The following is a 15823-nucleotide window of genomic DNA, read 5'->3' as shown; positions in this document are numbered from 1 at the left end:
ATAAAGGGCTGTTCCAGAACTGAATGTATGGGGGTGTTGGGAGGCACTTTCTCAGCTCTCACTTTTGATTCAATTGGAAAGATGCAGGACATTTTAAATTTCTAAATTTTATTGAACACAAAACAAAAAGCGTGATCCAACAAACATCCACAGTATAAGTAGTATCTTGTAACATCCACCCTGTCCCTTGCTTTTTGTAAAATTGCATGTTTTTATATAGATTAGACTTGGTTTTCCCGTTTGAATGGTTTAATACTAGTAATTTTTGGGGCCCTTTATAGCTTGCTGTTCGGTGTGAGCCAAGGCTCTGTGTTGAAGACCGTACTTTGACCTATATTGGTTTACTTTAATAAATTTTGACTTAGATGGAGAGTTGTCTCATTGGCACTCATACCACATCTTCTTATATCCAATAAAAGTTTAAATTGTTTCACATTTGTGATTTCAGGACCTTTTATAGCTGACTATGTGGTATGGACTTTGCTCATTGTTGAAGGCCGTACGGTAACCTATAGCTCAGCTGTATATTTCTGTGTCATTTGGTCTCTTGTGGAGAGTTGTCTAATTGGCAATCATACCACATCTTCTTTTTTATATAGACAAGATTTCATATACAAAACATTATTTTGCGGGCGTATAGAAATTCAATGAAATCCTATAATTGTTCACACCCATTCATTACAACTGCTGGAAAATTACAATTAAGTACCATGGATTACAGAAATATAACCAAAACCCTGATATACCAAAAAGAATATTTCACTCAATTTCTTTCCAAAATTTGTGACCAATATAAATCTGATTAAAAAAAATTCTGTTAAGTTGTTATTGGGCTCGTTTCTCTAAAGGGCACAAGTTTGATTGTAACTTCTTATCATTCAATACAAATTATGACCGATCTTCAAAGTCACAAGACCTTAGATTAAACAGAACCCTAGTTCCTTTCAGCAAGGGCAACTGTAAAATGTTATTTTACATGTCAACATTAAAGTGACATGTTCATGATGTTATTTCATGCAATGTTTTATCATGGCAAATTTGATATAGGTGAACATATTTTCAAAGCAAAATGTTACTTTTAAGTTGAAAAGAAAAGTGTTTTGATATATTGGCCATGCAGGCAGTGAACCGGCACTACTTACCTGAAGGGAAATAACACTTTTGAAAAGCTATGAAATTGTGACGCATACAAATGAACTGGATACAACATTGGCAGTTTCCATGTATTGATTTACTACTAGCATACTTATGCATTTAGATTTGCATCTCTGGTTAAAATCTGTCTTAAATGTAATAGTATTACTATAAAACTCCTAAATATGTGTTTGTTTTGAAAAAAAATAGTGCAATTTATTCAGAAATTTCCACATTTTCTTAATTGATACAGGATACCATAATCGTTGTATCTTGATGTTTTAGCCAAAAAAATGTAATTATTGGTTTTGAAATTCCAGTTTTATACAATTAATTCCAATGTCAAATTCCTATTAATCCAGTAAAGTAAAAAACTTTTAACTTGGAACTAAAATCTTATAGTAGGCATCATGTGATATTTGTGACCTGTACACCATCTACATGGTTTCCACATGTTAACCTTCTTTAGTGGGCTAAAATCGATAAAGTACTTCCTTTTAAGTCATGCATGGTCAAAGTTTACTTCTCCTTTGACAATATTATTGCATTTTTGAAAAGTGTTTGCTGAATATTATTAAAATTAAAAAAAAATAAATTGTGACAAAGATACCAACTCTGTACATTCCAAGTGTAACGGTATATCAACATGTATTTTTTTTTAAATTATCTTCATTTATCTAAAATATCAAGTACAATTTACTGCTAAAGCAAAATGAATTCAACGAGCATCGGCAGAATGATAAGAGACGTAATGTTGAATGAATTCTCCAAGGAATCTTTTCATCGTTATCCGGAAACAAAGTGTGTTGTAACGTCCCTCGAATAAGAAATCGATTTTGCCAAGTAATTGGGCATTTATTTTCACTCAAGATAGTATGTAACATTATGCACGTAGGAAAGATGATAGACCCCCGTCGCGATCTCTTTGAAAATTGTATTTTCCTTTTTTAAACAATATGAAAACAGTCTACAGAATGTGCTTGCTACTATCCCGTTGGAAACAAAAACGATGTTTAGACCTAATATTTCATATACCCGGCCGTAAGCGCTTAATCACATGTTTGCCACATGTTTCGAATATGACCGGAAATGATAAGGACCAAACGACAAAAACAATTTTAATAAATAAAAAGTAAATAACTGGTCTTCTGTTTCGTGAAATGTAACGCATAACGATAAGGTCATTTTCTAACTTATATATTGCGAAGAACAAAACTAGATTGTAAATAATCACTGATTTACCTGTTTGAACATCTCGCCAGAGTTCATATTTGCATATTGTTATGAAGAATTCATTTACAATAAAGCAGACTACACCATCTAAACGCTACTTTTCTTACACCTGCTACAAAAACAGTTATAGTTCTCGGCAATTTCTTCTGACTATTCTTTTTGATCGATGTTCTTTATTATTTGAAAGCAAAAGTTACGATTTTTCAGGCGACGATTATCTTTAAATCGGGCAGCGTTACGCACTTCGGAAGCGAAAATAACGCTAAGAAACGACATACAAAAGTGGCCGAATAATCTTAAATATTTGTTTATTTCAAGTTCTCTCTAGGGGAGATTAGAAAGCACCTATATTGTAATAGAAATAATAGCATTTGATGGTGGAGCAACAACTTCTCTCAACAAAATACAATATTTTATCACTTTTCTATCGTTATCGGAAACGGTCCCAATACCAAATTATTGCCCATATATGTTACCATGTTTATTAATACACAGCATTCTGAGAAATCATCCTGAGTGTAATACTTAACTATAGCCCCCCTCCTATGTATGATATAGGCTAACATTACCCAAAAAGAATTGCATTGATAAAAATTATTGATATTATTGAATTATTGATACATTATCTTATGTTCTGAAAAATCAACCTGAAAGCAAAGTTCAAGCTTATATAACTTTGACTTATATACTGACAGAAAACGGTAAATCAATAGGCATTAAGACTAATTCATGGTTAAAGATCTAAATTTGCTAAAATATATATGTTAAATAAAACTCAACTGTTCCACCCATGTGTTCTAAAAGTTGATCTTTGTTAATATATGCTTGTGCATCACTTCTGGTTATAAATTTAATCTTCTTGACAGCCTCAGCACTTAACCATGTCTTTATAATTTTCCAAGCAGCTACAAAAGAATGATTACATATGAAGTAACGCTTAGTGGGGTTTTTTTTGGCAGAGTTTAATTGCACGACTTGGAGGGCCAAACCCATTTGTGATGTTTTATTTTTGCATTTTTCTTGTGTTTGACATGTATTTACATGAAAGCTTATTTACAGTATATTATCTTAATCGCCAAATTAGCAAAAAATAAACCCCTCGATAAAAATTTCCCTCTTTACGGTAATCTGAATACTTTGCATGGTATGTTTTGCATTTATATGGAACCTTCTTTTGCAAGATTTGATTTCTAGTACAAATGTACTAAATGTATAACAAAATATCAGTAAATTACATCCCAATTTTCAAAAGTATTCAATTCCCACATCTTACTTTTGTATTAAAACAATAAAGGACAAACTATAGATAAAACCACATATATTTTGTTGATTAAGATTATTGTGAAGCATAAGGCCCTTATTCTTCAAGTGACTGAATCTAAAATGGGTCATTTCAATAGTTTATCTAACACAGCATTGTTCACTTTCAATCTACTTACCATTAAACAACCAAGGCATTTCATAAATTAACATGACATCTGAAAAAAAACAACATTTTAAATATATATCAATACAAAGAATGCTTGTAGTAGGCCAAAGAGATGAATTTAATACTTGGATTGAGTTTCCATAGCAATATGAATATCTGTTTCAGTTTCATTAGCTATTGAGAAAAATCTGTTTTATATGAAAAAGTTTACCCTAGGCATGCTAGGTATTTAAAGTCCTCGTAAGGAAATGAAGTCAAAGGTAAAAGATATTAACAAATGTATGTAAAATATTATGTCAAACCAAACAAGAAGTTGCATACATGTGTTATCATGCTATAAAGCATACTCCACTCATAATTCAATGTATCTGAAAACAGGAAAGAAGTGTCTTTGCAGATTCGAAAAAGCATTCACAAGTTTCAACTCATAAATGTTAAGTTGTTGACCAACTAGGAAGTCTGGTCATATGTTACAGAAAGTAAGTGAGACAAAAATTTGTTTCTATTGGACATATCAAAACATGAAAAGTATCAGATTCATTTTGTAGGTGTCTGCAAAATCAGAAAAGGGCAAATAACTAAAAACTCTTCCCTGTCAAGTTGTGAAACCAAATATTGTAATTCTGTTCAGTAGTTCATGAAAAGTGTGTGCCGCAAATATGTTTTCATTCAACATCTGCTTACCCTTCCAGAGCACCAGAGATCACCCCCAGTTTTTCATGGCTTTCGTGTTGCTCAGTCTTTGGTTTTCTATGTTTTGTTTACTGTTGTTTGTCTGTTTGTGTTTTTCTTTTTTAGCCATGGCGTAGTCATTTATTTTGGACTTATGAGTTTGAATGTCTCTTTGATATCCTTCGCAACTCTCTTCAGAAATTCAAAGTAGAGGGAAAATAAGAAGTGGTATCTGACCGATAATTTCAACTGCTGACCAAATATGAAGCCACTACTCTGATTTTGAAGACTGCATGCTCATCTGGAGAAGTTTAATAGGGGTTGTATTGCCCTTCTACAGCTATCACTGCTCATGTCTGAGGGCCTCAGGGAATATAAGTTAGTGTAACTAACAGTGTTAACCTGCTTTCAATAAAGAATATATTATCATAACTATTATCATTAGATGTTGTATTTGAATCCCGCACTGGGCAGGTGCACTCGACTCCAATCTTAATTGACTAGGATTGTCAGTGTTCCTACCTAAGGTCAGTGGTTCTCTCCTGGCACTCCAGCTTCCTCCACCAATAAAAACTGACCACCCCAAAATAGCACAATAGTGTTAAAAGTGGCATTAAACACCAATCAATGAGTCAATAGTTGTTGTATTGCTGTCTAACTGATGTCTAGCCTAAAGGACATCTTTGTTTACTTGTGTGATATCTAAAAATCATTTGGATTAAACTAAACTTTGAAGTAATTGTTTACTTACTTAAAAGCGATGGATAATAAACCTTGAAAGATGTAATAACAAACTTAATCAGGTCCATATCCTGAAAGAAACAACAAATTAGGATAATAAGTCAAACATTAAAATATATATGATTCTATGCAGTTACTGTGAAAAATGTTGGTGATCTGAGGAATTTTAGTAGAAAATTACAGCTTTTCTATAAAAGCATGCAATACAAACCTTTTATCGACTTGCTTGCTATATTTGCTTGGATGTTTGTAAACAAAAGGGTAGGCGGAGTTTCAGTCTGTTTAATATATACTGGTATTTGATTGGACAATAAAAATTGACATACAATGTCAAACTTAACAGTTAATGTTTATTGTCTAATCAAATTCCAGTATATAGTAAACAGACTGAAATAGACTACCTACCTGTTGTTTACAAACATCCAAACAAACATAGCAAGCAAGTTGATCAAAGGTTTGCTTTGCATGCTTTCATAGAAAAGCTGTAAAAGGATTTTCAAAAAAGTTCTGTTTTATAATACGTGTAATATAAGATGCAACCTTTTCCAGGAACACATATGATTATACCATGCATGCATATAATATTAACAGATCGTTAAAGATTAAAACAGAATTCATCAATTTATCTTGTGCAATAAGATATTTCTTCGCTCTCAGTCTCCTGGACATCAAGATTTTAAATTTGAAAAGGTAACTGCCTGAAATTGAGAAATATTGAATCACACTAAACATGCTAAATGCACTACACATTTCATGTTCATCATTTTTGAAGTAATACTTACTAAATTAGATAATCCTGCATCAGCCATATCAAACACAAGAGTGATCTGTGAATGGGGATCTTCATTATATTGTGTCTCTAGGTGGTAGGCAAAGAACCTCTTAACTTCTGGTAAAACGCTGGCATCTTTCTTATGTTCTTTCACTCTCACAAATACTAAAAGACACAAGAATCACTAAAATGAGACTTTTGTCATTAAGAAGACAGACACTGTTAAACACAGAGTCCAAATAAGCAATTTTGATATGCTGTTTTGGATATTATTATCTTAATTGATTACATGTTTTTTTTAAAGTTTGCAAGCATGGAGATTAAACAAAAAAATCTAAGTTGATATACGACATATCAACCGGTCTTTACATTGCTTTGTAAAATATTAAAGAAACAAGAACTTATAAAACAATTATAATTTTTATTTCTTGAAAGAAATTGATCTCAAAAACCTCCACCTAGCAAAGATAATATTGATTTAATTTACAAGTTTTCATTTTATGTACCATAGAAGGATATTTTCCTATATAATCTATATAAGATATTTAATTAGGGATACAGTGCTTCTAAAAGAAATATGTATATGTTCAGTGATCTATTCATCAAGTTCAATGTTGAATTGAATGTAAAATGCAAAAAAATCTAATTTTAGGAAAATTTATGAAAATATCTATCCTATATTTTTTTTAGTATTGATAAACTGTTCTGATGAAGTTACAGAAATAGAAAACAAAAGCCATTAATGCATGAAGTTAAAGTTTTTTACCCCATTAGTAATTTGTTTCTTAAATGCACAATAAAGCAAAGACAAAACATTCACCACTTCAAATATCAAAAGCATTTTCAGTTCTCGTAATATTTAAAACTTGTTGTTCCCTTTTTTGTAATCAATATAAAAAATAAAGCATATTGTTTTTAAAAAGTCAAGAGAATGTCAACAAAGTTTATAATCAGGCAATTTTCTTTTATAAATAATATAACACTTTTCATCTTAAGCAATGCTTAGAAAATATGGTATAAAAATAGAACACAGTTTTAAATCTGATTTGTGGGAAGAATGACAGTTTCCTATCTCTACACTTTTTTGAATAATTAAAGACAGTTTAGTTTGGTAACATATAAACATTCAACACTTACACAACTTTTTACCATCTTTATCTACATTATGAAAATATATTGCACCTCTCTCTAAAGCCCATCGAGGAAATGATTCTTCTGTGGCATCTAAAAAATAACTATTTTCTATAGTAAAATGATGCAAGAAACTTCTTTCATGAATTTGAAACACATGCACAACATTTATAAATACATATAAAACTGATATAATAATGTTGTAAATAAAGTAAATAAATAGAAAATGAACATGATAAAGTAGGAGTAAGGAGATGTATATTATAAAAAATAAAATGCTTCGCTGAGCGCAGCCTGATACCACCACAGAGGTCGAACCCTGAACAGTTGGTACAAATTTGGACACAATATTCAAGCTTGATACTGTCTGAATTTGGATAATGATCAAATTTTTGACATAATATAGATTTCTGACACAAAATAAATGTGGTCAATGATCTTACAAATCTATTGCGCAATACTGTGCAATTGAAGATTTCTTCTTGAAACTTTTCAAAAATTCAAAATTTGAAAAATTTTGAAAAAAAAAATGAATTCTCTAAAAAATTGGGAAAAAAAATCCCTCCCCCCCCCCCCCAACTTTTTGAAACCCCCCTTGGAGCAATAACCCCAAAACTCGATCCCAGCCTTTCCTTTGTAGTATGGAACCTTGTAGTACAATTTCAGAGAGATCCATACACTTAAACACAAGTTATTGTCTGGAAACTAGAAAAATGCTTGTTTTTGGCCCTTTTTTGGCCCCTAATTCCTACATATTTGGGCAATTAACCCCAAACTCAATCCTAGCCTTCCCTTTGTGATATGGAACCTTATAGTACAATGTCATGAGAGATCCATACACTTACACACAAGTAATTGTCTGGAAACTAGAAAAATGCTTGTTTTTGGCCCCTTTTTGGCCCTTAATTCCTAAACTGTTGGCCCCATAACCCCTTAAATAAATCCCAACCTTCTACTTGTGATATTAAACATTGCCGTACAATTTCAGAGCAATGGAAATACTTATACAAAAGTTGTTATCCTGAAACTAGAAAAATGCTTGTTTTGGGCCCCTAATTCCTAAATGGTTGTGACCATCATCCCTAAAATCAATCCCAACCTTCCTTTTGTGGTATTGAACCTTCTTAAAAAATTTCGTAGAGATCCATTCACTTAAACTAAAGTTATTGTCCGGAAACCAATGTGTCTTCGGACGATGACGCAGACGACGACATCATACCATTATACGATCCCAAAAAATTTTTTGCGGTCGTATAAAAACCATTCATCTAAATGTCAAATACTTTTATTTTTTAAAATGGTTTGTAAATACTAGAGGATGTCATAGTGTTATTTGATAGCAAGGAATGTTCTAAAAAACATGATCAATATTGGAATGATTCTCCTGTTAAGCAAAATTTGTCACAGTATAGTCTTTTTGTGCTGAAGCCATGTTAAAATAAGCAACCAATAATCATTCATCCAACCTTGTCAGCAAATAAAAATACAATATAAATATTTCTATACGTTCATTATGGATTTAAACAATTTTCCCGACAATGATTACGACTTTAAACAAGAAATATTGATCTTGAATCTCAATCAGATTTCTATTTCTACACTTTAGTTGATTCTCATTGTGTTGGAAAACTTTGAAAATACAAAGTGTTTTGTACGTTCTTGATTTATTATCGTTTGTTTCGCAACACAGATGATTATAATTTGGTTGATTTTACTACTTTCAAGGATATATTTTGAACTTTCATCATAGAAAAATTAATCTAAAAAAAATCTCAAAGAAAAATAAACTTCTAAAAAAAAAAATTCTTTGGAATTGTTTTACATTTTGCACGTTTTGTTGTTAGGGCCTTTTATAGCTTTCTATGATGTATGGGTTCAGCTCATTGTTGAATGAGTTATGGAGATCATTAATTACTAATTCTAGTGAATAATTGTCTAATTGGCAATCATACATCATATCAGAGATCCTTGTAGGTTTTTTTAGTGGTATGGCTGGTAAATGTATTATGTTGATAAGCAAGATGTATGATGATATGATTTGGAATTCATCAACAATTAACATTACCTCTGATCCCACATTCTCTCCTCCATTTCAATGCTTCATGTAATCTGTCTGCTGCCTCAGATAAAGGCTCTGTTTTCCTTATGAATTGTTGCACATACAAATCATTACTTTTTATATTGTCAATATCTCTTTGGTCATACAACTTCTTCTCCACAAAATCTGACACTACAACAAAAGAATGACTGATCAATTGAATAAGATAAAGAAAATACTGTTATGCTGTTACACCACTGTCTCAGGTTAAACAGAGTGTTGAGCACTCACATACATGTTTAACCCTGCCATATTCTGTATGTGCCTTTCCCAATTCAGGAGCCTGTAGTTCAGTGATTGTCTTTGGTTCGAGATTTGTCACCAAGATGTTTTTCTTAAACTGTTTCGTTATAAATTAGGCCATTAGTTTTCTCGTTTGAATTGTTTCACACTTTTCATGTCAGGGCCTTTAATAGACAACTATACAGTATGGGTTTTTCTCATTGTTGATGGCTGTACGGTGGCCTATAATTTCTTACATCCACTTCATTTATTATCCTTTTTCATGTTTTTTGAATTCACAATTTCACATTTAAAAATTTGTAAGGGTTCTGCGGAACCCAGTGTCTCGCCTACTTTTGCTGTTAATCGCAGTCTCAACAAAAATGAGATGAGGAAAAAATTTAATAAAAATATTCCTCTCGATATAATTTTTTTATTGTAAGAAGCTTCTGTCCAAGTTTGGTAAAAATCCAGGATAGTTTATGAATCTAATAAATGTTTTAGAAAATTTAACTGCAGACTGTATGTAATGTTAACTGGAAGAAAAACTAAGTCCATTTATAAGTAAAATATGGATAAACAATTACAAGTACAAAATTTTAATAAAAATTTCCTTTTAGATACTAGCTTTTGATCATAAACAAACTTCTGTCCATGTTTGGTACAAATCCAGGATAGTTTAAGAAAGTTATTAAAATTTGAAAAACTTTAACCACAGAGTGAATGTAATAATAACTGACAGAAAAACTAAGTCCATTTATAAGTAAAATACGGAAAAACAGGATTTTTTTTAAAAATTTACTTCTGGATACTATCTTATGATCATAAACAAGCTTCTGTCCAAGTTTGGTAGAAATCCAGGATAGTTTGAGAAAGTTATTAAAATTTTAAAAACTTTAACCACAGAGTGAATGTAATGTTAACTGGCAGAAAAACTAAGTCCATTTATAAGTAAAATACGGAAAAACAGGAATTTTTTTTTTACAAAATTTACTTCTGGATACTATCTTACAAAATGTATGATCATAAACAAGCTTCTGTCCAAGTTTGGTAGAAATCCAGGATAGTTTAAGAAAGTTATTAAAATTTCAAAAACTTTAACCACAGAGTGAATATTTGTGGACGCCTCCGCCGACGACGCCGGAATGTAGGATCGCTATGTCTCGCTTTTTCAACAAAAGTCGAAGGCTCGACAATAAATGTGTAAAGCACTCACAAAGTCAAAATTGTAATCAGAACCTGCATATTTCACCATGATGGTTCCACTATGATTGGCTTTGTATTTACAGGTAAATTGTTTTCCTTAGTAATTTGTTTTTTTCTAATTTGAAACAACTGACATATTGAGGATCGCCTATTCAACATTGTGAAAATTAATTGCTAGAAAGTTGCAAAACAGCATGTAAGGCCAACTTTGATTACATGACTTCTGCCATCAATTCCATGGTTAATGGTTGGGGTCACTGGCAGCAACTTTGTGCAATCACAGTGGACATTTTAAAGGATATTTCAAATGTTTTATTTTGTACATTTTAAAGGGCATTAGCTGTACATGTCAAATTCATGTTCAATTATTTGACTAAAATTCTCATATTTGATTTATAAACTATCATACTAAAACATTTATCAAAATTAATAAAAGTCTAAAGTAAACAATTAACAATGCATGGACTCAGTAATATGTATGAAAGCGTTTCGTGTGCATTTTAGTCTAGATGCCATCTAGTTAACTATCGAGATAACCTTCGAAGACTGCTGAAGGTCATATAACCTGATTTTAACATAAATATAAATAGATAGCAGGAACATGCAGTTGGATTTTTCTAGGTCTGCTTGTTATGTTATACATGTTATAGGTTAAAAAATATATTATCATAATTTTCCTGTATAAGAATTACTTTTGTGGATTAAATGTCAACGAAATGGTTCACTTTCAATGTTGACATTCTTTTCCTTTTATTTGCTAAGCACACCTAGTACATGCGTAATCCATCTCTAGCTAAGGGGTTCAATTAAAGGTCACATGAATAAAGATTCAATTCAGGTTGAATTATCGACTTGAAAATAAGTTGATTTTGAGCTTATTTTAACAAACTAGGTATAAACTGACTGCTAATAATGAAATATTATTTCAAAATTCTGCCTTTATTAATATTTTAAAACAAAAAGAATCGTTCTTTTATTCTTTTGTCTAAATGTAGCTATTGCTCCTTTGAGAATATTGCATTAGAATAGGATTAGGAATAACTGTACAGTATTTGAAGAGTTACCACTGTCAAATCCTCAATAGGGTGGCAACTATTCAAATACAATACCTCATGTTACTGTTATTCCTTAAATGTATCCAGTGGTCTGAGATCTTTTGGTTTGGTTGGGAATGGCTTTTAAAAAACTGACAATGATTATATCATAAGCTATTCTTACAGACTGTCTAACTGAATGTTTGACATGTTATCTTGACATTTTGATCTAACTTGGTAAAATTACTCACCACTGTATTTGGCATGAAAAGCTTCTCTCAATTTGTCAGCTTCATTCTCTATGGCCTAAAAAATAATTCAATATATATATATTTGATACATGTGATATATGCAGATAAGGGGAGGGTTGGGCATCCACAAACATGTTTTACCCCATCACATTAATTCTTTACAATGGATATAGATATAAGAAGATGTGGTATGAGTGCCAATGAGACAACTCTCCATCCAAGTCACAATTTGTAAAAGTAAACCATTATAGGTCAAAGTACGACCTTCAACACAGAGCCTTGGCTCACACCGAACAGCAAGCTACATGTATAAAGGGCCCCAAAAATGACTAGTGTAAAACCATTCAAACAGGAAAACCAACGGTCTAATCTATATAAAAAACGAGAAACAAGAAACACTTAAGAACCACATCAACAAACGACAACCACTGAACATCAGGTTCCTGACTGAGGACAGGTGCAAACATATGCAGCGGGTTTAAACGTTTTAACTATGTGCCTGTCCCGATGATACAATTATCTCTTTTAGATTTTTGTTGTCTACAAAAGAGGGACGAAAGATACCAGACAGTCAGGGGTACTACTTGTACAAGTAATTTTTATTTACATGAAGGAGTAAATATTAATATACTTATATAAGTAAATTTGTAAGATACCTATAAAAGTGTATTTTATTTACTTGTATAGGTAAATTATTTTATTGGCTTAGTTATGTCCCTTAGACATTCAGATTTTTTTACTTATACAAGTAAAAAAGTCATACTGTATTCTTTTCTTGAATTTCTCAGGACTTCTTTGCTCTAATAGAATTTTTAATTGTCTGTCCTTTGCAGATGTCTTTACTAATAATTTAAGTGTAATTTCATGGACAATGAAAATCTGATTTGTCTGTTATCTTCAGAACACTGCTCATTTACAAGCCCCCAAGGGACAATTTTTGAAGGCCTTGCCCAATTACTTAAGATCTCTGCCCACTTAGTTTCTGGGTTGAATAAATGAGATGAAACATTGAACTCTAATAAAAAATTATGAGCTAACCTGTGAAAAATTGTTAAAGGCATGTTTTTACATCTCAAAACTTGATACAAGTAAATTTTTAAGAAATTAAGGGGAGATTTTTCAAACATTATAAACAAAACAAAATTTACTTATATAAGTATATTATCATTGATTATCATTTACTTCTTCAAGTAAATAAAGATTACTTGTACAAGTAGTACCCCTGACTGCCAGAGGGACATTCAAACTCATAAATTGAAAATAAACTGACAACGCCATGGCTAAAGAAAGAAAAAGACAAACAGACAAACAATAGTACACAAAACACAACATAGAAAACTAAAGACTACCATAATCGGGCTTGTATAGTTCGCACTGGTACATAGTCCGCACCCCCTTCTCCCACGAAATTTCAGGTAAAAAAACTTTTTGTAACTGTTAGAAAAGGTCTAATGAAACTCTGGCAAATTTTAAATCTTGTGTAGTCGTTTCATTATTTTTTTGGAAAAAAACTATTTTCCATCACCAAACAGAAGCTGAAACTGCTTGTAAATGGTTCTAAAACACTTCAAGATGGTTAAAATAAGTCTAAATCACACAAAAAACAATTTAGAAACTTGTGTATGTTTAAACCGGAAGTTTGAAATGCACGTGTAAAAGAGGAAAAAACCCGGTGAGAGTCGAAATCCGTACATAATAGATATCACTATAATACGACTTTGAAAGTAAAACAGTTCCCTCTTTATGTAAAACACTGTTTAATATATCTATCACATTAATATTTGAAGGGTTTTAAGCTAATAGAAAACATATATTTGTCAATAGGAAACACCAAAACGGAACGAATAATAACCGATTACGTTTTGTAGTTTACACATTGTAAGCTGGTTTACGGTTGTCTTTTTTAAAAAAAATTTGTACGATTTCATTAAAGCAGATACCAGTTTATATTTAGCAATGCATTGAAAAGAAACGAGAATTTTGTATTGAAGCATTTAATTTTAAAATTTATCAGGATTTATTTGATATTGAATAAAAATATCTTATTAATATGGATTGGGTAAAATTATTGGTTTAAAAAATGATAAGAGCGCCCGCTACAATGTCAATAACAAACATGGCGGAACGTAAACAAACCACATCGCGAAATTGAAATTTTCTCTCTTATTTCTTGCCTATTGTACTCTATAGTCCGCACCCCTGCTGTCAGGGTCAATTTTGGAGAATAAAACCGTGGACTATACAAGCCTTTTAACGGTAGAAGCAACACGAACCCCACCAAAAACTGGGGGTGATCTCAGGTGCCCCAGAAGGGTAAGCAGATCCTGCTCCACATGTGGCACACATCGTGTTGCTCATGTTAGAACAAACCCGGTAAATAGTCTAATTCGGTAGGTCACATTTGTGAAAAGGGAACAGGATTGTAGTTACGACATTAGGAACATACCCGCTATCATCTGCGAAACGGATATTCCATAACGGTCAACCAACTCGTGATGGCATCCATTAAATTTACGAAGGGATGATTTCAACTTCACCATTTTGAACTCTTGGTTTGATAGCTTTCTTGTGAGCAGCAACCCTCTAACAAGGAAATCATAATAGGAAATACAAGCCTGGGAATATCGTATCAATTGGGAGATATATACTCAGAATGCAGGTGCTGCTGTAATGTTGCTACATAGAAATGGAAAGTTCACAATTGGGAAGCTGAAATCATCTCTTTTGTCGTAAAGTTAGTCCCTAGTGTTGATACTGACAAATGACTGATAGTGTATTTACTTGAAAATATTTTTCATACACCTTTCCAGTTTCTTTCTTTGTGTTTTATGCCACTAATAGCCTGTCCCAAGAAGTCTCCACGATAAACTTTTAAATCTACAGGCCTGGAGCTCAATTTTTGGAAATTTTTAGTTAGATTCTGTTGGCACGAAGAGATGATTTTTACAGGCCCGAAAGCAATTTTACAAGCCTGGACTGCTGGGCCTGTGCACAGTGGTTAAGCATGAAGACTGCCCAAGTGAGGAGCATGTATTTCAGTGGTTGTTGTTGGTTCATGTCCGTTATGTTTGTTTTTCATAAATTATTTTGTTATAATAATATAAATTAGGTTAGTTTTCTCAATTGAATAGTTTCATATCTTTCATGTCAGGGCCTTTTATAGCCTATTATCATGATTATACGGTATGGTTTTTCTCATCGTTGAAGGCAGTACAGCTGCCTGTAATTGTTGACATCCCATTTAATTGAACTTTGGTAGATATTTGTCTCATTGGCATTCATACCACATCTCTTTAATTTTACAAAGAGGATGAAATTACATATGGTAAAAATCATTATTTTTATTTTTCTGTGAAGTTGCATGTTAGTTTTTTTCTTTGGCGCTTGATATCTGACTTGTGGAGAAGTCACGTCACTTGTGTTATGAAATGACACTGATGGACCGTGGACTGATAAGAAAAATTGTTTATTATGTCATGTATGTATAATTTTCGTGGTGATTTACCACAAGATGATCGGCTATTTTTCTCACAGCTAATAATCATAAAAGGTCTTTTCATTTTTCTACATAAATAGTTATTTCAAACATAAGAATATCTTCATGCGAGGATTATAAAATAACTATTTTTTAAACCTTATCGCCATCCGCCATTGTTGTTGTCGTCTGCTGACCTCCAGGGACGATAACTCTTGTTTGTAAGACAACTCGGCGCGATTACAATTTCGGACCGACTGCAAACAGTCTATGATTGAAGACAAGTCGGACAGTCAATAAGTCAATTCGTACTGTCAATGAGTCAACTAGGACCGTCTATAAAGTCAACTTAGACCTTATATAATGCCAACTCAGACAACGTTAATGGAGAGTTTTGACTATATATATATAGTCATTCCGATTAA

At 32.1% G+C, this 15823-nt stretch overlaps 1 protein-coding gene across 2 annotated transcripts in view; it reads right to left on the bottom strand.

The window, feature by feature from the left end:
* The window catches only part of LOC127715720 (motile sperm domain-containing protein 2-like), a 39637-nt gene extending 24041 nt beyond the window's left edge, over positions 1 to 15596 (bottom strand). For both annotated transcript variants that reach the window (XM_052221884.1, XM_052221885.1), the window contains exons 1-8: positions 15558 to 15596; positions 11924 to 11978; positions 9178 to 9342; positions 7119 to 7205; positions 5992 to 6146; positions 5220 to 5280; positions 3807 to 3845; positions 3148 to 3272 (exon numbers count right to left, since the gene is read on the bottom strand). In XM_052221884.1, the coding sequence (XP_052077844.1) occupies positions 3148 to 3272; positions 3807 to 3845; positions 5220 to 5280; positions 5992 to 6146; positions 7119 to 7205; positions 9178 to 9342; positions 11924 to 11978; positions 15558 to 15575 (705 nt within the window). In that variant the 5' untranslated portion in view covers positions 15576 to 15596. The remainder of the gene's footprint in view (positions 1 to 3147; positions 3273 to 3806; positions 3846 to 5219; positions 5281 to 5991; positions 6147 to 7118; positions 7206 to 9177; positions 9343 to 11923; positions 11979 to 15557) is intronic.
* Between the last annotated feature and the right edge of the window lie 227 nt (positions 15597 to 15823).

The sequence above is a fragment of the Mytilus californianus genome, unplaced genomic scaffold, assembly GCF_021869535.1.
Source record: "Mytilus californianus isolate M0D057914Y unplaced genomic scaffold, xbMytCali1.0.p SCAF_9, whole genome shotgun sequence".
NCBI classification, from domain to species: Eukaryota; Metazoa; Mollusca; class Bivalvia; order Mytilida; family Mytilidae; genus Mytilus; species Mytilus californianus.
This window is presented reverse-complemented; position numbering and strand designations above follow the sequence as displayed.